Here is a 24,418-nt window from a genome sequence, read left to right on the forward strand (position 1 = left end):
CATTTCCTTCAAATGGAACTGCACGATAAAACTGCAGGATATCACAGTTAATCAGCTCTTACTAAGTTAATTTTAGACACCTGTACATCATCCAACCCTCTATCATTACTCCATTGTCCAAGTATGCATGTTTACTAACTACCCTTTTCCACTAATCTGTCCTGCAAATTTACCTTTAACTTCTTTCATATTCAAAGCTAATTACTTCTTACTATTTCGACCACAAAACAAGTAAGAAAAATCTGATCACTACCCTTAAGTTGATATTTTAACTGAGAATACAAGCTTTTAGCACCCCCTGAAAACCTCACCTACACCATATGATGACAGCATTCAAGCAGAAGAGTACAGCAGAGGCACAAACACATCCCTGTGATGTTTTCACTCTGCTGGTTTTGCAAACTGGAGCTGCTTGGCACCCTGCTCACTGACATCACATTAACTCTGATTCCACACACCAATCTGGCCACATGCTGTTTATCTGTGTTGACATTTTTAAATGTATTCACCAGACTTGGAGCTGCTCGCCAAATTTCACTACTTCCATGTTAGAACACATTGAGGTCACATTTTTGCCATGCTTATTGGTATACAATGGCACTTTAAGTTTGTTCACCAAAGCTGAAACATGGAAAGGAGTTTGTGTGTATTTCTATGTATCCATGCTCTATCTACCTGAAGAAAAAGTAAACTAATGCCATTTGTATAAAGAATCATAGAATGGCTTGGGTTGGAAGGGACTCCAAGGATCAACCCCTACCACAGACAAGGCTGCCAACCACTAGATCAAGTACTAGTGCCCAGGGCTCCCTTCAACCTCACCTTAAAACACCTCCAAGGATGGAGCATCCCAATTTACTCCCAGCAAAGATAATTAAGGTTTCTGCAGGTATGAACAGAATTTCTTTTTGTGAAAGTAGGAACTAACTTTGCTACTGGCATTTTAGAACAGATTAACCTACAATATATAGCAGACTGTATTTCTACCACTGCTTTCCAGTGTTCTGCTCAGCATGGTGGAGTACAATTTTGCATTTCTCTACAGAAAGTTATTTCACAGTTCTTACCACAGGGATACTATAAAGCTGCACTTCCTATTGAATATACTATTTCAGTCATGCTCCAGCTTTTCTAAGATATGTATTTTGTGAGCACGATCTATATTTAATGAACTATGAGTGTCTTTGAGACCTCCCCTTCCTAAAGCCTGCCTTTCTGAAGACTTACAACACAATGGTCTGGATTCTTCACACTTAATTTCAGGTGTCCAAACTTTATTTTCACCAGAAAGTCAGTGCCAGTATCTTCTAGAAAACCATTTAGATCTTAGGTGTCTCCTTTGAATGCTTCAATCTGAACAGAATTAATATACACCCAGGTGTCTAAACCTGTCTGCAGGTAGGAGCCTAAAGAATTAAGTAATTTAATGAAAAGAAAAAAAAAGGAGGGTTTTTAATTAATGAATGTTAGTGTTTGTTTCTAGCACTGAGCTCAAAAGAAGTACCTTCAAAAAACTTAAATGCTCTAATAAGTCTGCATTAAGATTTTAAGAGTGCTTGGTATGTTATTAGTGATGTACAAAACAGCATCATTAGTTCTACTACCAGGGGAGACCACTATGCATTTTGCACATTGAAACACCCTGTGTATTCTTGAGTGAATCAAAAAAAGATTTGCACAATGAGACATCAGCTGCAACTATTCTCTAAGACTTTATGAGACTATACAGGTTACTTTCATCAGGACCTGCTTCTGTGAAGCAGACAGAGAAATTCAGGTTTGAAAAAGAGCAGAATTATTCAACAGAAAATGAAAAACAACAGGGATGTTATCGTGGAAGAAAAAAATCAAAGGAAAAAGAACAAAATACATTAACCAATCCTGCCAAAATGTTCACTAGCATACCATTCCACTTCAGGCCGAAGAGTCTTCTCTCTTTCCAGCATGGCAATAATAAGCTTTCCCCATTCCTTTTCTATATCATTTGGATGATAGCCTTGAGGAAGTTTGATGCGTCCAAATTCTATCCAGACCTTAAAAATTCAGACATATTCATTATTTTAAGCCACCAAAAGAGAAATTTTATCTACTTCAACGCACGTTAAAACTTACCTCCAACAGTTCATACAGACGTTCAATTTTCAGTTTATCTGTCTCCTTAGGTGGAATTTCTGTTTCTTTAAACTGTAAATATTGATTATAAAGTGCCTGCAAAAAGACACACACACACAAAAAAAAAAAAATTAAGTTTTACTTACTGTGAATACAGTATAACCTTACTCCCTAAACTCTCTTCTAACATTCTTTGTAAGCTTATGTTCTAGTGTTTTTCTGCTTAAGTCGTGTTAAAAATTATCAGCAACAAGCTGAAGATTTGCTTTCATCGTTCCTATGTCAGCAATGTAATTCTTGCACTTTTCAGTTAGATTTTCAAATGAGCTTCAACTTGGTATCTTCAAGAAAACTAAAACAACCCATCTACTATTAAAATGTGGTTTGAATGATGGAATTTGCATAATGCACACTGCATTTCTTTTTATTTTGGATTACCCAAAATATTTACTGAGGAACAGGTGACAACATTTTCTTTTCTCATTAAGAAGAATTAAATCTAGCTCACTGTACTATATAAAGAACTTTTTGGGATGATTTATAAAATCCATCTATAGATCTGGCCTATCCTATCGCTAACATTTTTAATTTGCATGTCAGAAAGCCAGTCACCTTAAAAACACTTAATAAAAATCCTGTATTGCTATGATGCCACTGGACTTCAGTTGATTTGATTGTAGAAATCAACAAGCATTTAAGATGCCACATCTCACCTTCATCTCCACAGGATTGTTGGGAAATGTTCTGTCAGACATTATTGTGACATGGTGCCTGATCCACTGCATGAGGTAGTTCACCATATTCTGATATTCAACCCATTTGACTTCAACGTCCTACCAAAGCACAACACAGATCATAGATCATAAGAAAATCACCTGACAGCTTCATTTTTGCTTTACCTTAAAAGCCTGAGGACTTCATAGGCACAGAAAAGATTTCTAGATCATGCAGCTCTGAAACCACATTCACATGCTCACTATAATTCATCTATGGTTTCCAAGAATATCATTTGTCCTACTCAGTGTTAGTCCCAAACGTTAGTCCCAAGTGAAAACACAAAATTTTCTAGTCTTTGAAAGAATTGGAGGAGCACAATTTATCAGTCTAACTGCATGGATGAAAAGAAAGAGAATGAACTACAAAGCCAGCTGTAACTCAGGAGCTGAAACCAAGAATGCCCGCAGAGCTGCACAAGTTTTTTTCTCTGACTTACATTTGCACTGATGCCTTCACCACCTTCTGGTACTTTGGGAAATGCATCATAAAGTGATGACACATAAGTTATTACTGATTTCTCATCAGGTGAGGAAACATCAACATCTAGAGAGCAAGACAGAACGGTGCTTTATCACACAGTTGAAAGGATGCCCACAAATTTACAACAAGCAGCTATTGGGATTTTATTTTAGCATTAGAGTTTTTGCAACAAGGTCCTTTTGTAGCTTTCTTACCTTCAGGATCCAGAAGTCTAGCAACACCAAGTTTTTCTGCTACAAAAAAAGCATGTTCTAAATTTGCAAGGTTGCTTTGAACAGCAACAGTACTCATGTCTATCAGGTCCGGCCTGTCAAAAAAAAAAAGGAAAAGTAACACTTGATTGCAACTCTTAAATCACCACAGCATTAGTAACTGAATCCAAGGACATGGAAGGATAGAGCAACATAGTTTTCATTGAAATGACAACTTCGTTGAAAAGATATGAACAGGCAGAAATCAAGGCTAAGTGATAAACACCAGCAGCAACTTCACCTGTGTCAGATCTTCCTTCCACCTATCAGATGAAGTTTCTAATCACCCTTTTTACATACCTCTACTCTTATTTAGTCATATGCATTGTCATTACATTTTCTTCATTATGTTCTTATTTAGTCATATGCATTGTCATTGCATTTTCTTGCTTTGTCCTTTCTACTGTCCTTGCAGAGGCTAAGCTCACTCTTCCCTCAGGACTCATCTACATGTCATGGGAAAGTCATTCCTACCAACTTCACAAATTCATAGTTGTTCTGCACTAAACTCTTCAGTGTGTGTCAGAATTCATATGGAAATAAGGTCAGTCACAGTAACACCACTTTAACCTAGAAGACAAGTATTCTTACTGGGTATTAAAGAAGTCCTTTTCAAACTGCACCAAAGCCCTGCTTTCAGATAAATGCTGCTGTTCTTCTGCAGACAACCTTAGCCCAATTCACTTTCCCACCTTCCTCCTTCCAAACTCACAGCCAGTCATAGTACTCTTATTTTAGTGGGATTTAGTGGCACTTAGCAAAACTCACCTCTAAACTGTTCTAAAGCCACTAAATATTATCCTGTACCAGCACTACAAATTCAATACTTTAAATTAATGCAAAACTTCACATTAAAATGAATTAAAAATGAATTCTATCTTTCAGGTTTGCTATGTGGTGTCAAGTTTTCAGATCTTGTCATCCTCAACAGAGGCTGTGTTACTGTGCTTTCTGCACTCCTGGGAACCCTGTCAGCCATAGCAACTGAAAGGAAGAAGGATCTTTTGAAAGACACTGAGTGAAAAACTCATCCAATTGAAGTCAGCTAGAGTCACAAGAGTCTGAAAACTTTGTTTTTGAAATCATAGGATACTGAAAACCAGACACACACTGGAATAAAACAAACCCTCAAAACAAAACAAACAGAAGACATGTCTAAGATTTAGTGAATAACACTGCTTACTTAGTTTTATCTAGCAGAAGCTTTAAATAATTGAAAAGGAAGAGAGAAAGAAACTTGTTAAAAGTATCACATTTTTAAAAACTAATAATATATCTTTTTTAAAAATCCGAGATTCTCTTGATCCCAAAATAGTTTTGGCTTTGGAATGCTCAATACCATTTTGTCCTTGAATTAAGTATACGGATACTGTTAATAGAAATGTATTTCTTTCCAGTTGTCTAGAGTTGTTCCTGTTCTGTTGTGCTCCTTAGATCAGTGTATAGGGCTGATTAAAGCTGCATCTATCCTTTTTTTGAAAGAATGTTAAATTAATAATAAAACTTAAGCAGTGTAAAAAGAAACATAATTCTTCCAAGCCAGCAGGAGTTTCCACTTTCAATATGTTTAGTGGGAGCATGATCAAGGCTCAGGCCATTCTTCTTTGGATTTCTGTGCAATGAAAACAATATTCTCTGTCAAACTTAGCAGTACAGAGAAGCCAAGAAAAATAAAAGATAACAGTTGAAAAGAAAATGGAGCAGTCCAGTCTCCTGTTTCAGCCACGCTAACAGATGGTATGAACAATAAAGGTTGCTTTTACAGTGCAGTTTTGATGAGAGAAGCAGGTTTCTGTAAGTATACACAGCTTTCTTTGTTGTTTGGCGTTGTTTTCTTTTTACCTGCTTTCTTTACATCTGTCTCATGCTTGGTAAAAATGACCCAAGAAATCATATATGCTGCCTGTACAATCGCCAACTCTCAGAACAAGAAGGGACAAGTTTTTGAAATAGCATTGTCTGTTCCCAGAAACAAGCTGCAAACTGCAGATTCACTAACAATATAAACTCTTCTGGAATAAAGCTTCCAATTAGATGAATAAGTAAGGCTTTTCTCACTGCAAAATAGGTAAAATCCAATGAAAATAAAAGCTGTCATAGGGTGCATAATAAATCTTTCCACATAGCTGCTACAGCTTCACCAAAAACCTCACAACACTCATTTAAAACAACTTCCCATCCGTGCACCTCTGGCCAGTCGGGGTTATTCCAATTCCCCTTAAAGAGTAATGGTAACTTGCAATAAGCACCACTCTATCCTGAGTTAATTATACGCTTAATACATAATCTAGATAACTACTCTGTATTTGCCTAAAGCCTTGATCTACCATAAAATACCACCAAATACAGTGTTTGTCTGTCTTAGTGGTGTTTGTCTTGGACTTCTTTGAAACAAAGCTCAACAGCTGGTTGAGAAGAACCCCACCGCTGGCTTACAAAATGAAGAAGACAGGTATTATGATTTCCATGCAAAAGCACATACCACTTGCCAAACAGAGTGCACACTGGATGGGGCCTGGGGCCTCCTCCCTCTGCAGGTCACCCTTTTTCTTTCCAAATAACTTTTTTTTTTTTTATGCCATATTGTTGATTTTGTTTAAGAAGATTTTCTCCTGATTATAAATACCAAAAATTGTCTTTTCTGCTGGAAGCCTGCATGGACCTGCCCACTAACTCAACACAAAGGAATCTGCATTGCGGCATGCTCACAGGGATTCCTGTGCTGTGTTCACCAATGACCATCCTTAAGGATCAAGGGTTCCGTGCTCTATTTACTGAGCATGGGCTGTTCACAGCCAGTGCAGCTCTGCATTTTGAAGGCTCACAAACATTTTCCAGCATCTTCAGTATTTGATTTCTAAGGTGAATTCTGAAATACTACTAACTGCTTAAATTGCAGATAGGATGAATATCCTTCTGATACAATTTAATTAGTTGGCTGAACAGTGGCAGATATAAGATTTTAAATCTTAACATTTTTAAATCTTAAATCTTTAAATTTTAATTTGCCGTCAAGGCAAAAATTTTCATTTTTAAGGCTAAAGAGAAAATATGCAAGGTTTGTAGATAATTATTTTCCATCTATTATAACAGCATTTTGTATTAATTTGCATAGTACTGTTAAGTGGTTTTCTCCACAGTCAAGAACAAATGAAATCCATTTCAAGTAGGTGTCGATGACTCTACCTTCTGTCATAATATTGTGAGTCATATTACAGCAGTGGGCTGGGTCCTTGCCATCCAAAAATCACACATAAACATCCCAAACACAAGGAGACTTGGAACATTCCATGCAAAAGAGATGCTTCTGCTATGGCCACACCTCAGCCGAGGTGTTTGGCATCTACACAGTGAGTCATTAATCACCAAACTTATAAAATGGTTGGTGTCTGCATTCAAGGTCTCAGAGTAGGTGTTAGAAATTAGACATAATTTGTATTGGAAGAGAGAAAAAAAAGATTTCAAGAAGGAAATGGACAAAATTGTGAACAATTCAAGAGAACATTTAAATACACAGCACCACGAAGAGAAGTGAACAATATCTGCATAGCAACATAAGGAAACCAAAGATCATGTTTGGGTTTGTTTTGAGGGTTTTTTGTTTGTTTGTTTGTTTGTTTTCCTTAATTTAAGAGTTCTCATGTAAGCTTTTTATTCTGCAAACACTCACTGAAATCAGTTATGCATAAGAAAGCTGGGCACACATAGATTTTTCCATGGCCAGAGCCTAATGTCTAGTAAAACAGTTCAAGATCCAAACTAGAAAACACAGTATTTGTCCATTAAAACAAAAGGTTAGATATAAATGAGATCTGATACTTCATGGAAATAGCAGGAAAATCAACTGAACTTTTCTATCACCAATAAATGATGAGAAGACTATATTCTTCTCTTCACTGTCCCCCAAATACAACTGCCCAATTTACATTTATTAAAACAAATGTATTTATATATGTATATGTACAGCTGAGTAACATTCTACGTGAAAATGCTGTTCATCAGTTCAAGAAGGTTACCAATAATATAGATACTATTTATATGAACAATCTAAACTGTTTAATCTGTCCTACTCTGTTTCAGTCAAAACTTTGGATGGTGTTTGAGTAATACCCAATATTAAAAGAAATTTCTTTCTTGACTTATTGAGAACAGAAGTTAATACAGTGAGTTTCAAGTAGAACTGACAGAGAAAACGTGACTGCAGATGTAGAGTGAAGTGTACACGTTCCTGTATTTTGCTAGCTTCTCCATTGCTGTAATTAGGAAATGTCTATAAAAAAAATAAATGAATTCCTTGCTTTGCTGTTCACAGACAACTGAAAAGGACACGTGTGCTATTTTCAGCATGGGAACTATTGAAACTAATTGAATCCCATTCCATAACCAATAAAAAAACAAGAACAGAGAGACTCCTGAATCGGATAGGATTCACCACATATTTCAAAGCAGAGCAACAAGAAATACACCATCTGTTGTCCTGGAGATTTTTATTCACAGCAGAAAGAAATGTCTACGTAAAACAACTGTGAAATTTTAGCTCACTCTCTCTTGGCATACCTCCTGTTACTTAGCCAGGAACTCTGCAGACGAGATGATAAAGAAAAATCTATTTACTGCTTAGCCTACATAGTAAGTCCCACTGTTTAACCTATTCCTTAGGTTAGCTAGAATATGGAACATAAAAGATAAAACAAAGATCTATGAGTGATGGAGTCTCTAAACTAAGAACCAGCTGCATCTGTCCTTCAGAGGGAATAGTCCAAGGACATTTAATCTAAAGTTATAACACTGTTAAATGAAATTGACCAGAAAATAAGGCTTGTGCAGAATAATGTGCATCCATGTTTTAGCACCATCAGTCAGCCCTGAACATTGACAACATATGTAACTGTGGATTGAAACACTTATGGAGGTAGGTTTTGATTCTTTTTAAGTTAAATGGGTTCACACAGAGAGCAAGATTTGAGAGCATTCAGTCTCCCTAAGAGACCACAAGGTCTCCCTTAAACATACATACATATATACACGTGACAAGGAGTGAGATTCAGCTCCAGATACAAACACCTAAATTTAATTTCCTACACTCAAGTGTCCATGGACACTTCCTTGTAGTCAGTGATCAACACTTCCAGTACAACCCATCCAGCAAGATCTCCAGAATCTGAGTGTTACCTCAGAGGGATCCAACTCTGTACATTTCACTGATGGTACTGAGGAAAATTTAGATAATTACCTAGCTGTCATGAAATTTTATGCCTCACTAAGCATATATGTTTTGAGACTGACACGTCTTAGAAACATGAGAAATAAAAAGTACAGCTATGCATTTTAAACACAGAGATCAGCTCTTAGAATCTTGATAATGAGTAGTAAGGATTTGCCTAGCACTTCTTAAAGACCTTCTCATTCATTTAATATGAAGTCAGAAAGCTACCTCAAGTTTGCTGATAAAATTCAATAGATGCACAATACATCTTACTTGGCAGTTCATCTTTCAGCATTTTACTGGAAGTTTAAATGAGAAAGCAGGTAAAAAGTACTTCATAAAGTCCTTCAATACTGGTCAACGCACACAGACATTTCAAAGTGATTTACATTAACGTTCATTTTTCTTCACAAGTATCACATAATGGAGGGCAAATATGGCAAATATTTAATGTCATCTCAAGTGTGAGACTGAAAAATGACTGTCCAGCAGTAGTCATCAATTACATCTTCAAGTAACACAGGGCAAGGTGACAAAAAAATTACCCCACAGGATGAAATCACCAAGCCAAGCTGAGCAGTGTTACCACTACAGGTGATAACATTTGAGAATTCAGGAAAAACTGCAAACAATTTTCTAACCGACAACACCACTACGGAAGTTTTCTCCTTGAAAAGGAGAAAAACAAAAAGTGTGCTCTTGTGTAGAGGTCAGCATAGTGTTTGTTCAACTATTTGACAATTCTCTTTTTTCAAGGTCAACAGGATCCTAGCTTCAATAACGCAGTGTGTGTGTATTTCACACGACCATTATCACTTCTACATGGGCAATTGAGGGCTATTTTTCTTTGATTTATCCCGTAACTACATATATGGCTAATCAGATTATTCCTTCTATTGTGAGTGAGTTTTAAAAACCAAACTGAATCCTCGTGCCTCACCTTTGTTAGCATAGAAAAACTTTACCTGTAACTTGTCATAGAAATTGATTCAGATAAAGACAGAAAGGAAGCACTGTAAGATCCAAGTCCTACTAGTTAATTGCAGCGTTCAGCTTTAGCAAAAAAGCCTAACAAACCCTAATCACAACTTGGCAGGAAGTTTGTGACAAAGCTTTCAAGCTTGCTATAAGCATGAATGAAACCAGAAGCGATCTCATTCCATCTTTTCACCAGCTTTAAAACTAGATTTTGCATTCTCTGTAATATGAGATAAACATCATTTTAGAAACAGTAATGGTATAGCAGCTTTGCCAATTCTTTTGCCTATGATTAAATTTAAATAGGAAAAGGCTCATATTCGTCAACCTCAACCCACACTGTGATCTGCAGAAATAACCATAAATCACATACTTTTCCTTGGAGTGTCTGAATATCAAAAAGACAATGAAGAAATCCAACCAAATGATTTTTCTGCTCTGCTTGTTGAAAAAACTCCTTCCAAGTCCCGAGCAGTGAGTGCCTGACTCACTAGCTTGCCAACAGGATTACTTTTAACAACAAGGAAGAGAGGCGAGATAACACAAGGAGTTCAAAAACAGATTTCCCAAAGGCTCCTTGTACCACCCTGCCTTGGAAGCCAATGTTTCTTCACTTGTCACAAATCTGCTAAACGCACTGAAAGATGACCAAGACCTCAACCTATTTATTGCATTTATTTATCTAAGCCCACACCTCTCCATCAGTGATCACACATCAGGTACTTTTGGCCAAAGGTTTCCAACACCCTAAGGTGTTCTGGTCTTTACTGATAATCTAAGACATGTGAAACTTGCGTGAAAGGCTGGCCTTTCAATCCAAAGCTTTTTTTTGTATGTCTGTTTCAGTTTACTTCAATTTTGCCAAAATCGGAGTAAAGATTTGACTTCATGCCAGTATGACTTTTTTTCTTACCAGTTACTGAAAAAAAAAAAAAAAAAAAAAAAAAGAAGGCTATCTTTCATTAAGCAGTAACTTTTCAGTAGGACCCAGCACAACATTCAGAAGGATGATCTTAAGTCCAGATCTGAAAATAACAATAAGTTAATATTGTAAGCCAGCTTCCAGTACTATTTTAATACAGCCTGTACCAAGAGACATCACAATTTTTCCAAGTGCCTCCAACTATGTTGTAGTTGAGGTTACTTGATAATTCTAAAATCATCAGCTATATGCACACTCAGGTGAATCACATTAAACGAATGTCTGTATGTCAATATTTTTAATTATCCTAAATGCTGTTTATGTTTTCCCAAATTGCTACATCTTAATAGCAAATTAGTTTCTCTCATACAACAAAAACCTTTGAAAACAGTAACGTACGCATTTCTGAACAATGATATAGGGGAGAACACAACCAAACTGACATTTTCTTTTTGTTAAGGCTGGGTAATAATAAATTACAAGATACAAAATGGCAAGCCAAAACTAGCAGATGCAACTAATCTCTTTATTTAAAACATATCCCCTAGCATTTTAAGGTTTTCTTTTGCATTCATTCATTCCCCACAGGGCTCAACATGTTACTGTAAATTGAGGTAGCCCTGTCCCTCCCCTTAAGGAATGTATTCATGTCAGTACCTGACTGGCTGTAACATGTTTAAACATCAAAAGGATGCCAAACACACTGCCATCCAGGAGCTTAGCTTCCTCCCAGCTATATGTACGTGTTGTGCTGTCCTGCTTAAGGCTGAAACAGCTCTGAATAATGAATGCCTCCCTAATATCTCCTCTAAATCTCTCTTCTAATTTAAAATCATTCCCCCTTGTCCTATCACTATCAGACCACGTAAAAAAGTCAGTCTCCCTCCTGCTTACAAGCTCCCTTTAAGTACTGGAAGGCTGCAATCAGGTCTCCCCAGAGCCTTCTCTTTTCCAGGCTGAATAAGACCAACTCTCTCAGTCTGTCTTCTTAAGAAAGGTGCTCCAGCACTGACCCTAAGATGGACCCTTAAGGGACACCACTCATCACTGGCCTCTACCTAGACATAGATCCACTGACCACACCCCTTTGCCTTGCAGTCTTACAGCTAATTCTTTATCCACTGTATAATGTCCCTTCAAATTCCTTTATCTCCAATTTAGAGATAAGGATGTGTGTGGATCGTGACAAAGGAATTACATAAGTCCAGATAGACAACATCAGTTGCTCTTCATCATGGATGCTATCACTCCATCATAGACAGTCACCACTTTGGTCAGGCTCAATCTGCCCTTGGTGACACCACGGTGTCTATCTCAGATCACCTCCTCATCCTGTATGTGTCTTAATACAGGTTCCAGAAATATTTGTTCCACTATCTTCCCAGGCACAGACATGAAGCTCACCAGCCTGAAACTCCCTAGGTCTTCCATTCTCCCTTTCTTACAGACGGGAAGGACATTTCCCTTTTTCAGTCACCAGGAACATCACATGACGGTCAGTTTTCAAGATAGTGGCTTGACAACTACATTGACCAGCTCCTTCAGGACTGGGAATGCACGTCACCTGGCCCTACACCCTTTTCTATTCTAACACAGATATTGTTCCTCTAACTTATGCTCAAAATACACCTCTTTGAACTACTTATTATCACTTTCTTTCTCTTGAAATATTTCTAATATTTAGCTTTCCTGCTATGTACTGTTCAGATTTGTACACCCCAGTACACACATGGTCCCAGTGAGCTTTTGTATAGAATTACATGAAATAACCTCGCTTATTTTATTGTCTCAAACTTCTTATGTGTGCACTATTGTCCTATTAATCAAATTGCTGCCTGGCCTAATCATTGAGTTTTAAGAATTTAGCTTATCCTCATCTTTTTTTCTAATTATTGCCCCTTTGTTTCATATGACTGTTGAAACTCATCTAAGAGCAGAAGTGCAGACATAACTGGACACGTCTGTACTTCTACTGCAAAGAAGATTGAATCAAGGGCCCATGACTATTTAATTGCTGGTCCTTCCTGTAGCACGACCCTGGCCTGTGCCAACATATATGCAATATTTTGGCACAAGCCTTGCTGCTCTACGTAACACAAGGTCAGACAGCGTGGCCTGAATCCACTAAAACAAACTCAACACCTGAGACTAGAACTTAAAAACATGAAAACATAACGTAGAAAAGAGTGCACACATCTTTTCAAATACCATGTGCATCTGATGTTAAACCTTCTCTTACCATGCCTGCGCTACACTGTCACTGAAATCATTATGGGTAGTATGATCTGGTCCTACAGCCACATCTGTGCTTTCTGAGTTCTGGTAGCCACCATTGCTAACAAGGTGTATATAGGTGCCATGACATAATGTTCACATAATTCCACTATTACTTTCACCATTTCTTAAATTCTTCTACTTTCAGAGACTTTTTAACAGAATTTGCAGGCATTTCTAGTGCATCAATGGCTCAAGTATGTCTAATGTAAAAGCAAACAAAAAAAAGCAGCTTGTTACTCTTGGCAATTTTTCATTAGAAAGTCCTTCGCTTTAAGCTTTTTTATAGCAGAGCTCTCAGAGGCAGTTCTTGAAGCTGCCATGTAGCCCATATATAATTTCCCAGGCATTTAATCACTTACAGAATATTTTGAAGCTGAAGTTTTAAACACTCTTCAGAAGTTCAGAAGAGCAACCTTCCATCTTACTCTATAAGCACAGACTACTGGAACATTCTGAAAACATGAGCAACTTTCTTACACAAATTATATTTTACTGAGAAAAAAATGAAAAGTTATATTACAGACCAAATATCTCAAATAAAAACATTTTCCCCCTCATTTCTGTCATTCATAACACTATTTTCTTATTTTTTAAAGAAGATTGCAAACTCACTGGAAACTCATTTCATTTATGATTAGAATGTGCTATTCTAGACAACCCTGTTGCCTAGAACTACAGACTGATGTCTCCTAGCCTCACTGATGACCAACTGCTGGGATCATGGTTCATACTCTGAACAGCACATTCAGGAAAGGCCCATTGGCCATGGTGTCATGGCTGTGAGCACAACTTTGTGTTCAAAGACACGTTTAGATGTGGTACTGAGGGACATGGGTTAGTGGGGAGATACTGATGGTAGGTGGACGGTTGGACTGGATGATCTTGGAAGTCTATTCCAACTTTGGTGGTTCTGCAATACTGTGACTCCTGTGACTGGCTGGCACTTGTATTCCTGCTGAGAAGCCTCATCCCTGCTTATTCATCCAGCTCTTGCCGTAAGCTGGCATTCCTCCTGGCACAGGGTGGGGCAGCTGTGCGGTATTTTCATAAGGCAAAGGCATCCCTGTGAGCACAACACACCTGGCACAGAAAGAGCTGCCACGTTGCACTATGACTGGAACACGTGCTCTCCAGGAGCACTCCACACCCACAGGCATGCTCTGAGGTGGCCACACTACATCCCAACCACTGCCTGGGACAGAAAATCACAGCACAGATGAGGATGCAAGGGAGCCTCAAGGGCTACCCTGTCCAAACCTCCAGTGTCCAAGCAGGTTACCCAGAGCAGGATGCCCAGGACCATGTCGAGGCAGCTTTTGGACATCCCCAAGGAGGAAAATTCACAGCCTCTAGGTAACCTGCGCCAGTGCTCAGCCACCCCACAGCAGAGTGTTTCCTGATGGTCAGACAACACTTGTTTCAGTTTGTGCCTGTTGACCCTTGTCTTGTCACTAGGCACCTCTGAAAAGAGTATAGTTCTGTCCTCTATGCACCCTCCCTTTAGCTATTAATAGACATAGATAAGATGCCCCCTGAGCATCCTCTAAGCCAAACAATCCCAGATCTCTCAGCCTTTCCTCATATGAGAGTTGCTCCAGCCTCTTAATCACTTTTGTGACCCTTCATTTTTCTCTCTCAAGTATTCCTGTTTCTCTCTTGTACTGAGAAGCACAGCACTGTGGCCTCACCAGTACTGAGGAGAGGGGAAATATCACCTCCCTCAACCTGCTGGCAACACTGACTAACGCAGACCAGGATACCACTAGCCTTTGTCACAGCAAGGCCCTTTGCTGGCTCACATTCTGCTTGGTGTCCATCAGGACTCCTGGGTCATTTTCTGTCTGACTGCTCTCTAGCTGCACAGTCCTCAGCACATGCTGGAGTCTGGAGCTTCCCTACCCTGGAGCATGCTAACCAGCAGCATCTGCAGACACAAAGCCTAACTTCTGAGAACACCTCTGCTTTTCAAAATAGAGTCTGGGTGCTACTAAAACTGACAAACCAAGCATATGAAGAGCCACAGCCAGAAATATGTGCATTCTGTTAGCATTTAACCTACTTACCAATATGAACATAAGCTAAGTTTATTTTTATTCTCTGGAATAAAACACTGTAGTTAAAAATATCAGGCAACTGTTTGGAAAAATCATTCCAATCTTGTGAGCAATAGCTGGAAATTATTATCTCTATATAAATTACACAAAACTGCAAAGGAAAGAAACATAGAAGCTCAATGAAATCAGTGGAAGAATCTCACTGACTTCATCAGCAAGGTGACTGAGCCCAAGAACTATGACCTCTCAAAGCAAAAAAACATCAGATAAGGACTTTAAACATTCCTGTGGAGGACACAATATTCTTAGGTGTAGAAGATATGTTTACAGGAACAGGATGAGCTAAATGGAAACAGGCACAGAAGTGCACAACTCTGCACTTACTCAGGAGACACCAAACCTCAGCCACTGAACTATCTGCTTTATGCAAAGCACTCATGTCATAGGTGCCTGTTTTTCCTAGTTGAAAGCCATGAATGAAACTGTCAGAGCACTGCCAAAAACAGCAGAGCAACTGCAGGTAGTTAGTAATACCCCGAAACATTAACATTTGCACAGCCAGAGGACAGAGCTCTAGTTTTCAGTTGATCTGTACCACAACTACAGTTGCTAAGATGTAAGGCCTATTCTGCTCAGCATAAGAAGCCCTGGCACAAGTCTCTGAAAAATATCTTAGAAATATTCTGTACTATTCCATCGTACATGCTCTTTCCTTTCTTTTTTCCCCTCCCCCTCCTCTGTACCTTTCAAATTGTTTATTCTTTCAGATTCTCATCTGTGCTACGTTCATTCCTTCAGCTGTTCTGTCCTGAAGTAAAAAAACAAAACAACAGCCCAGTCCTTTGCCAGTTATTTACCTTTGCCTTGCCAACCTTACAAGAAGACTTTCTTGTTGGCATGCACCTCCTCCCTCACTGGCTACCCAGTACAGAAGCATTAGTCAGAAAAACAATTCATTGATTCAGATGCAACTTCATATTGCCTTGAAGTTACAAACTGTCACAGCTATCTTCTCTGGGACTCAGAGCACTTCTTATGCTTACAGCCTTTTTACACAGTGTTAGGGGAATTGAATGTATGTACCTGACTCATTTGTCTCCCACTTCACTTTAGTGTCCTAGTCCCCATACTGCATGCATGCTAGCTCTTCCTAGGTTTCTTTTCGTGACAAGTGGTCTCACAAGAGGAAATCCCAAAAACCAAACAATCTGCATAGAGAGGGACAAATTTGATGTGTCTTATTTGGGACTCTCCTTCAGTACTATACCAAGGAAATCAGTACCTTCAACCTCCCTCATAATACACCCCAGAGTATACCACACAAACTCTTCACTCATGCTGTAATAAAATCTAGAATTTGCAAGCCCTATAAGTGAGGGGACAAGTCATTTCACACTAATTAGCCCAGAGGCAAGAAGACTCCCTCCTGTGTATGGTTCTGTAAGAAACAAGTGTACAAACCCCCCTGTTTAAGTTTGGAGCAAAGAACTGTACAAATACAGACAGACATCAAACAATAGGCAAGGCTGAGCAAAGCACTGATTCTATGTCTTGTTCTTCTGTTGAGCCCCAGTGACAAAGTCAATTTTATCAAGAGACTCTTGCTCTTAATTAGAATCTAGATTTAGACTAGTCTGACTGCCTGGTCAGTAGAAATCTTCAAGTAGATTTAAGAAAGTAAACCTAGTGTACTGTACCATGAAGCCACAAATGGTTTTGACAATGCTAAATGTCACAAAAACATACAAAAGGAGTGCAAGAACAGTGCCTCCTAATTCTGGGAGTGCTCAAGCCAACTGAGAATGCCCTGTCATCTTCCAGGAAACTTAGAGTACATCTCAGCTCCAATCAGAAAAACTGCAGAAGATCTCAGTTCTAGAGGATCACGGAACTCAAATGGAGAAGAATACAGGGAATTAAGGCATTTCTCAGGTTATGTAGTAATTGAGGTACTTAATCAGCAGTGCAGTTTTGGACTGCACTGTTTAGCTCTGACTTGAACCTCCCTGTACATTGATGTATGACCAAAGGGACTGTGAAGAAGACTGAGAACTAGAACCTCATGGACAAGCTTCTCAACAGCTTGAAGGTGAACTTAAAAGATAAGCAGGTTTCATGGGTTCCCTCCTCAGGAACGAGGGAGAGAAAAGGGCTAATAAACCATCTTTTGTCTCCAAAAAGCCAAGGATTGCCCAGGAAGAGCTAGTGTCATCTCCACAGCTGCAGTGTTATTTATGGGAACAGAGCTTTCTCCATGTGGATTAAAACACTGTAATTAATACTTCTCAAGAGAACAGAGTACTTACCTGTATTTATGAATGATGGCATTAAATAATCTTCCATCACGCCAGCAGGTAGTGAAATTTTCACAATGGATTCCAGCATATCCCTCAGTTGTCTGCTGTGACCACAGGAGCAGCCTCTCTTTAGCAGACATATCCTCTGACTCTCCAGTAACATGGATATCAGATATCTAAAATACAATGAGAATAAGTAGTACAATTAAATCTAACACTAAACAGTATTCAAAACACAGCAGAGAAACATCCTTCAATAATAAAAATTTTTCCTTTTATAGCATCTGCATATATGAATGACTATTCAAGCACTAAATTATTTCATGTTGTATCTCTATAAACTCTTATGTCTTCAGTATGAAATATAAAATTTATAGCATCACAATTTGCTTCAGCAAATTCTCAGCCTCAGTTTCTGGGGACAATATGATACATAATGATGAATATTTAAATATGTCTATACTGATAGTTTGAATATTAATCAAATTTTATTTTTCATACCTACTTTATATATGTGTTATATAACCATACATACAATAAAAGGCGTTACAGACAGATATTACATCTATGTAATATCCATAATTATATTACACTTCCTTTTGTATTTAGTTAGTTCCTCTCTTAAAACAGGTGAAACTATAACCTATGCTTTTCTGGAATTCATTGGTGAAACAGTCATTTATAATGAAAAATGATGAGAATGATTTTAGCATCTTAGGAATAATTTTCTTTCTAGTAGATGGTCATAACGATGTTTCCTGGCCTTGAAATCTCTGAATTCAGACATTGTCCGCCTGACTCCTTCCTGAGGGAATTCAGACAGATCAGGCTGGGAATTATGGTTCCTTTCTCTCATTAAAGCTGCACAAATAACACTGTCAGGAACAAAAAAATGCAGTTTTCCTCCTAGTGCTACTCTGTTAACTCCTAACAAGAGGTGGTGGGAAACACTGTGAAGCAGGGGACAAAAGGAAGAGCTTATCAGAGCAATGGAACTACCGAACTTTAACCACTTTTCATACTTCCAGGAGATGATGGGCATTTACAGCTAACACTCAAATTGTAAGTAAATTTAAAATAGGGAACAAATCAAACTCAATTATTTTCTATTCAAGTAGGTATAAAATCACAAGTTGTGAAAACAGTTTTTCAGATAGTTATCAAATGCTACCACATCTGCTGGCTATAGGTAAGGGAAGGATACCACTGCTGGAAAGCAAAACCACTGAACTATTAGACTAGCCAATAAATAACCTCCGAACACCAAAAGCATATCTGCTTCCTAATGTCTACACTGAACTTCTTAAAGAAAAAGATCAGAGAAAGAAAAGCTTTTTTTTGGGTTTAAAATACTGAAAACAAACACTTGCAGCTGTAACTGTTCAGAAATATTTAGGTGCCCAAGTCCTGCACAAAACATCTGCAACAGGAAATATAGGATGTATGAGTCTCACAAATGAAAAAACAGGGAATCCAAAGTGGCAAAAGATCAACTTAAAATCTCCCAAAATTTTCTTGTAAAAATCTATGAAATTAGTCTGAAACATAAAACTTCCTTTCTAACGGTTACCCTCATTCTTTGGCATTTCAAAGCAAGAAAGCAAACTAAATATTTTTTCAGTAGCTTTAGTTTCTATTCATGACAGAACAACCAGACTACAGTATAAATTAAGTCAACCATTTACTACTTATCCGGCCAACGCTTCTGAATAAGATGACATCATCTGAAAGTGCCAGATGTCCCGTAAAAAAAGAACACAAAAAACCAAACCTCTATATTTTTCCTGTAATTTTTAGAAAGCCCTCCGTGTGTAATCCTTAAGCATCACAATTTTAGTTTATTTAAATGTAAACAATCAAATAATATAATTTGCTAATGGCCGTTCCACAGAGCTGGTTCAAACTTTCAGCCTCCTTCACGGTTCATTGAACTGTATTTGGCTATGTGCATTTCAAACTGCAGAGAGTGCAAACACAGCACATTTGAGTGCATACTCACTTCACCCAGCAAAATGTGATTTTGGAAATGAAGGCAATCTCTGAAGGTCATGTTTGTATCCAATGTTACATCCAAACAACATCTGTAACTATGGACATAAACATAAGGAGAACCGCTCTTCTGAAACTGACCACTAAGCAAGTTTTCAGTCAGAAAGTTCAGAAGTTCTGGATTGCTGAAACATGTACTTAGTCTGTCCTAAGATCAACAGGGTTTTGATCAAAAATCCTCTGAGCACCAGACCACACCCTAGTTGGACAGCTGAAAAAAAAGTAACAGACTAGACTGGCTTCAGAAAGTGAAGCTGTTTTCTACTCTCAAAGGTAGTCCCTTTAAATACCGGTTAAGGAATATCAATGTAAGCCTGAGATCTGCAACAACCTCAGCACTCTTGTTCCTTAATTAAGGTATTTCAGATTCTAAGGCTAAGATTTCAGACTCTGTCATAAGCACTGGATTCACATTTAAAAAATACAAAGAGAAGTAGTGAGTCAAAGAGCTGTATTTTCTTATGCTTAAAAATATGAGCTGTAATCTGCAGAACATCCTATTAACTTGGAACTACTTAACAAGTAAAATACTACCCTCAGAAAATGAGATGTCAGGGAAACAGTACATCTAACAAAAAAATGTCATTATAGATAAATATCTACTATGCATTAACTTCAGTATTTATAGTATCATTTTGTTAGGAATGCTGGAACTGAAAATAAGTAGGAACAAACCTTTTACTGTTCCAATTTATTCTTCAAAACAAATAGTCTGTGTGAACATCTCATTAGGATATCCACCGACCTATCAAACCAACCCACTTGTAATCCTTCAGTCAAGCACATTCATTCCTTCAGCGTGGAACAAATTGTTGAATTCACACCAGTTTGAACAGTTGTTTGCTCTTCAAACTATCTCATAAAGCCTTCAAATTACAAATTATATACGAAAAACTGACATAGATAATTCTCTAGCTAGCTCTATTATCACAGGATCAGTCTCAAATGGCACTAAAATATTTTGTTTCTTCCTGGGAGAACTAGTTGGTCTCTACTCCTGCAAGTGTTTATAGCTCTATCTATAAATTCACGCCACATAATTCGGTATACAAAATCTGTACATCAAAGAGCCTCAAGCTCGGAAGTTGCTGATTTTTGTAATGTCATTTTGAAACCAAAAAACAGACTAGCATACACCATAAGGAATCTTCCTCTGATTCCATTCTATGCCAAATGTTTTGAAGCAAGTCTAAACTGGACATAATCGACTTAAATATCCAAAAGCATTGAATGGGATACAGATGTGCAAAACACAGATTTATGATGTATAATGAATGAAATGTATTCTGATGTTTGCTAGCTCAAAAAGAGAAATGTCTGAAAAACATAAAGAAATAAAAATACATTCATTATCAACATTTTGAAATGCTCACTTTAACCAAAACATTCCTGACTATTGAACAAAAAAGAAGACAGTATATGTTTTCCATCTAAGTAGCTAAGTAGTTAGTTATGTGCTGTGTTTAAATAAGATTGTTTGACAGCATGTTGAGGGAAATAGAGTTATACGAATGGAATTTGAACTTGCATGTGATCACAAGAACTCATCTCTCTTGACATTACAGTTGGACTTTGTGAATTTCCATTTGGCCATAAATGTAAAAAGCTCCTATTCAGCTCTTTTAAGGCTCAGAGGAGCTGTGTGACCAGCTCTGGACAACACCCTTTAAAATTTCTGGAACAGCTGGAGAATTCCAAAAGAGAAAAAAAATATGAAGATTTAAAAATGCATAACTTCTTTGGAAAGACTGAAACACTGTATTTACTTACTCTGAAGCAGGGAAAACAATGGAAATGCAGCAAAAGTCTTCATATAATTAAAATACAATTTTAAAACAGTAATAAATCAACTGCATTGGGAATGGGAAAAGAACTAATGAGTTTTAAACGAGCATACAGATGAAAAAGGAACTCCTGACAAAACTCAAGCACAAGCTGGGGATGTATAGGTAGTGGAAACAGGGACAGGCCACTTGGGATGAATACAGGGTTGCTGTCAAAGCATGAAAAAATGTGATGAGGAAGGCCAGGGCCCATTTGTAATTTATCTGGCTAGAGACATTAAGGACAAAAAGGGCTTCTGCAATCACATAAATAACAAATGAAAAACTGTTAAAAAAATCGGCCTGCTTCTGAAGAGGGCAGGAGCCAAGGTGACAGAGGATACAGAGAAAGCAGAGACACTGAATGCCTTCTTTGCCTCAGTCTTCACCACCAAGGCAAGTCCTCAAGAGTCCGTGATCTAGGAGATCCAGAAAGTCTGAAGAAAGGAAGCATTTTCCTAGGTTGAGGAGGACTGCATTAGAAATCATCCATGCAAACTTGATGTTCACAAGCCCATGAGCTCTGATGGGATGCACTAATTAGTGTTTAGGGAGCTGGTAGACATTGTTGCTAGACCATTCTCAAATATCTTTGAAAGAACATGGCAATCAGGAGAGATGCCTGAGGACTGTTAGAAAATGTCTTCAAAAAGGGCAAGAAAAAGGACCCAGGGAACCACAGGCCAATCAGCCTCACCTCAAATCCTTGATAAGATGATGGAATGGCTCCTTCTGGAGGCCATCTCTAAACACATGAAAGACAAGAAAGGGATCAGTAGTCAGCATGCATGCACCACAGTGAAATCATGCTTAACCTATCTGATGATATGATTGCCTTCAATGATGGGACAACTGCCTGGATAGACGAGGGAAGAGCAGTGGATGATGTCTACCTGAGTTCAGCAAGGCTTTTGACACTATCTCCCACAACATCCTCAAAACTCAGGAAGTGTGGACTGGAAGAGTGGACAGTGAGGTGGATTAAGAACTCTCTGAATAGCAGGTCTCAGTGTGATGAGTGGCATAGCCAGTTGGGAGGACTGTTAGCTAGCAGTGTCCCCCGGCATCAGTACTGTTTAACTTATTCATCATTACTTCCATGAAGGGATAGAGCACCCTCTCAGTAAGTTTGCTGATGATTCAAACTGGGAGTAACAGCTGATACCCTGAAGTTGCTTGCTGACATTCAGAAGGATTTCAACTGGTTAGAGAGGGGCAAAGTGGAATCCCTTGAAATTTGACAAAAGCAAGTGCGGGGTCCTGTATCTGAGGAGGAATAACCCTGGAAGATGACTTACTGGAGAGGAGAGCTACAGAGAAGGACCTGGGTGTCCTGGTGGACAGCAGGTTGGTCGTGAGGCAGCAGTGTGCTGGCTCAGAGGTCAAGAAGGCCAGTGGTATCCTGAGGTGCATTAGAAAGTGTGGCCAGTAGAGAGAGATCATCCCATTCTACTCAGCCTGGTGAGGCCTCATCTAGACTCCTGGGTCAAGTTAGGGTGATAAATATATTATATTATAAATTTTCTTCAGTTGCCAGCATCAAAAGTGGATTGCATCTGCTTTGTGTTTTATGAGGAAGCAAACAATGCTAATTAAGCAGAACTCACGACTTTGTCTGCAAATCACACTCCTGAAGAACTACTTGCACCTCTCCCTCCCCTAGCTGTTCTACATGAATAAATAACACAAGACTATATGATAGCAGACGTAGTTGGAAAATATCTTGTTATCTTACAATTATTTGAAATTATATCTGAAATAATAAACAGAAGTCTTCTTAGAGAGTAGTATTTTACTGAATAAGCTAGTTACGTTTCTTTTTATTTAAAAGTGAAGCATATTTCTAATGTGATTCAAATACATGTTTGAGTTTTGTTTCTTTTTGGTTATTATTAATACTGCAGGTAAATTTACCATATTAGACACTATGTAGATGGTAAAAAGTCATCTGAGGAGCTTACAGCCAAGACAACAGTTGAGTTGTGAAACTAGATGAATAATTCTGTTCCTACATTAGTTTTATCCATATATTTTCTAGAATAAAATCATATCCATAAACCGCAAGTGAAACTTCAGTAATAATATTCATATTCAGTAATTATAATGGTTGATATTGCAGTATAGAGAAGTCATTGGATTCTAGATAAGTTGAGAACCATCAAAAACTAGTGGTAAAAAAACAGCTAGTAGCTACCTTTTGATAATACTGATTGAAAACTATGTCCCATCTCAACACAATGGGAGTATCCTCTGTAGAGAAACCGAATCTAGAGACCTGATTGTCTACTTTCCCTGCAATTTTCTAAAACATCACTGAGAAGAGTGCTGCTGTAGGAAGCCAGTTTCAGTCTTGAGTCACAACTCCTTAACCTTAGTGCAAGCTGCCATCTGCTCGAGGACAGCATTAAGTCAAAGCAGTATCAGTATACACCTCGTTCATGTAAGTCAGCTTCCAGAACTGAGAAACAGGGCTGTAGAAACGAGGCCAAGGCAAACTGTAAACAACTTTCATTTCATTGTTCTCAGTGAGCAGTTAAGAATGAAAATAATATTCCAATTATTTATATTTAGTAAATAGGAAAACAGAGACAGCATAACAGAACATTATGTGAACACAAAATAATTGTGTCACATGCATAAGAAGAAATATTCATGTGTCACAGAAGGGGACTCAAAGGACACATTAGTCATCCAGTAGTGGTTGCCATGCTATTTCAGAGGATAAAATTTTGCACTTCTGTTACAGTGCAGATTAGCTGACTATACCAATCACTTTCCTCTGGTGTACATCTCTTAGTATGAAAAGCCAACAACCTTCAGCCTCATCTGCAGCACTGTGAGATGAAAATACATTACAGACTGAATAAGTTGACAAGATGAGTGGATGTCACTGATGTCTGTAATTATAAAAAAGAAAATGTTAAAAAATAATGAGATTTGTAACTGCAAATCTTGTATATCAGTCCATCCTGGTATCAGGAACCCTGTGTATTCATATTAATAACAGCTTTATTGTTTAATAGTGAATTGAAAGATATCCAATATTTGTTTCATTCTCAAAAAGCAAGCAAAAGAAAAATGATTATGACCTTGTAAACTAAGCTCAAGCCTGAAATCAAGTTTTCCCCCTTGGTTTGTTTTCAGGTCAAAGCTAGGTGATGTTATTTTTCCTCAAAATCTTGAGTGGGAAAA

At 38.0% G+C, this 24,418-nt stretch overlaps 1 protein-coding gene across 9 annotated transcripts in view; it reads right to left on the reverse strand.

Annotated features, from left to right (window-relative positions):
• Positions 1-24,418, reverse strand: part of DST (dystonin) — a 295,256-nt gene that overhangs the window by 144,299 nt on the left and 126,539 nt on the right. For all 9 annotated transcript variants that reach the window (XM_065730839.1, XM_065730844.1, XM_065730843.1 and 6 more), the window contains 6 exons: positions 17,364-17,530; positions 3,564-3,676; positions 3,326-3,432; positions 2,826-2,945; positions 2,113-2,208; positions 1,906-2,033 (listed from right to left, as the gene is read on the reverse strand). In XM_065730839.1, the coding sequence (XP_065586911.1) occupies positions 1,906-2,033; positions 2,113-2,208; positions 2,826-2,945; positions 3,326-3,432; positions 3,564-3,676; positions 17,364-17,530 (731 nt within the window). The remainder of the gene's footprint in view (positions 1-1,905; positions 2,034-2,112; positions 2,209-2,825; positions 2,946-3,325; positions 3,433-3,563; positions 3,677-17,363; positions 17,531-24,418) is intronic.

Source organism: Cyrtonyx montezumae, unplaced genomic scaffold (genome assembly GCF_038088225.1).
Source record: "Cyrtonyx montezumae isolate F1298 unplaced genomic scaffold, pur_monq_1.0 scaffold_13, whole genome shotgun sequence".
Lineage (NCBI taxonomy): Eukaryota > Metazoa > Chordata > Aves > Galliformes > Odontophoridae > Cyrtonyx > Cyrtonyx montezumae.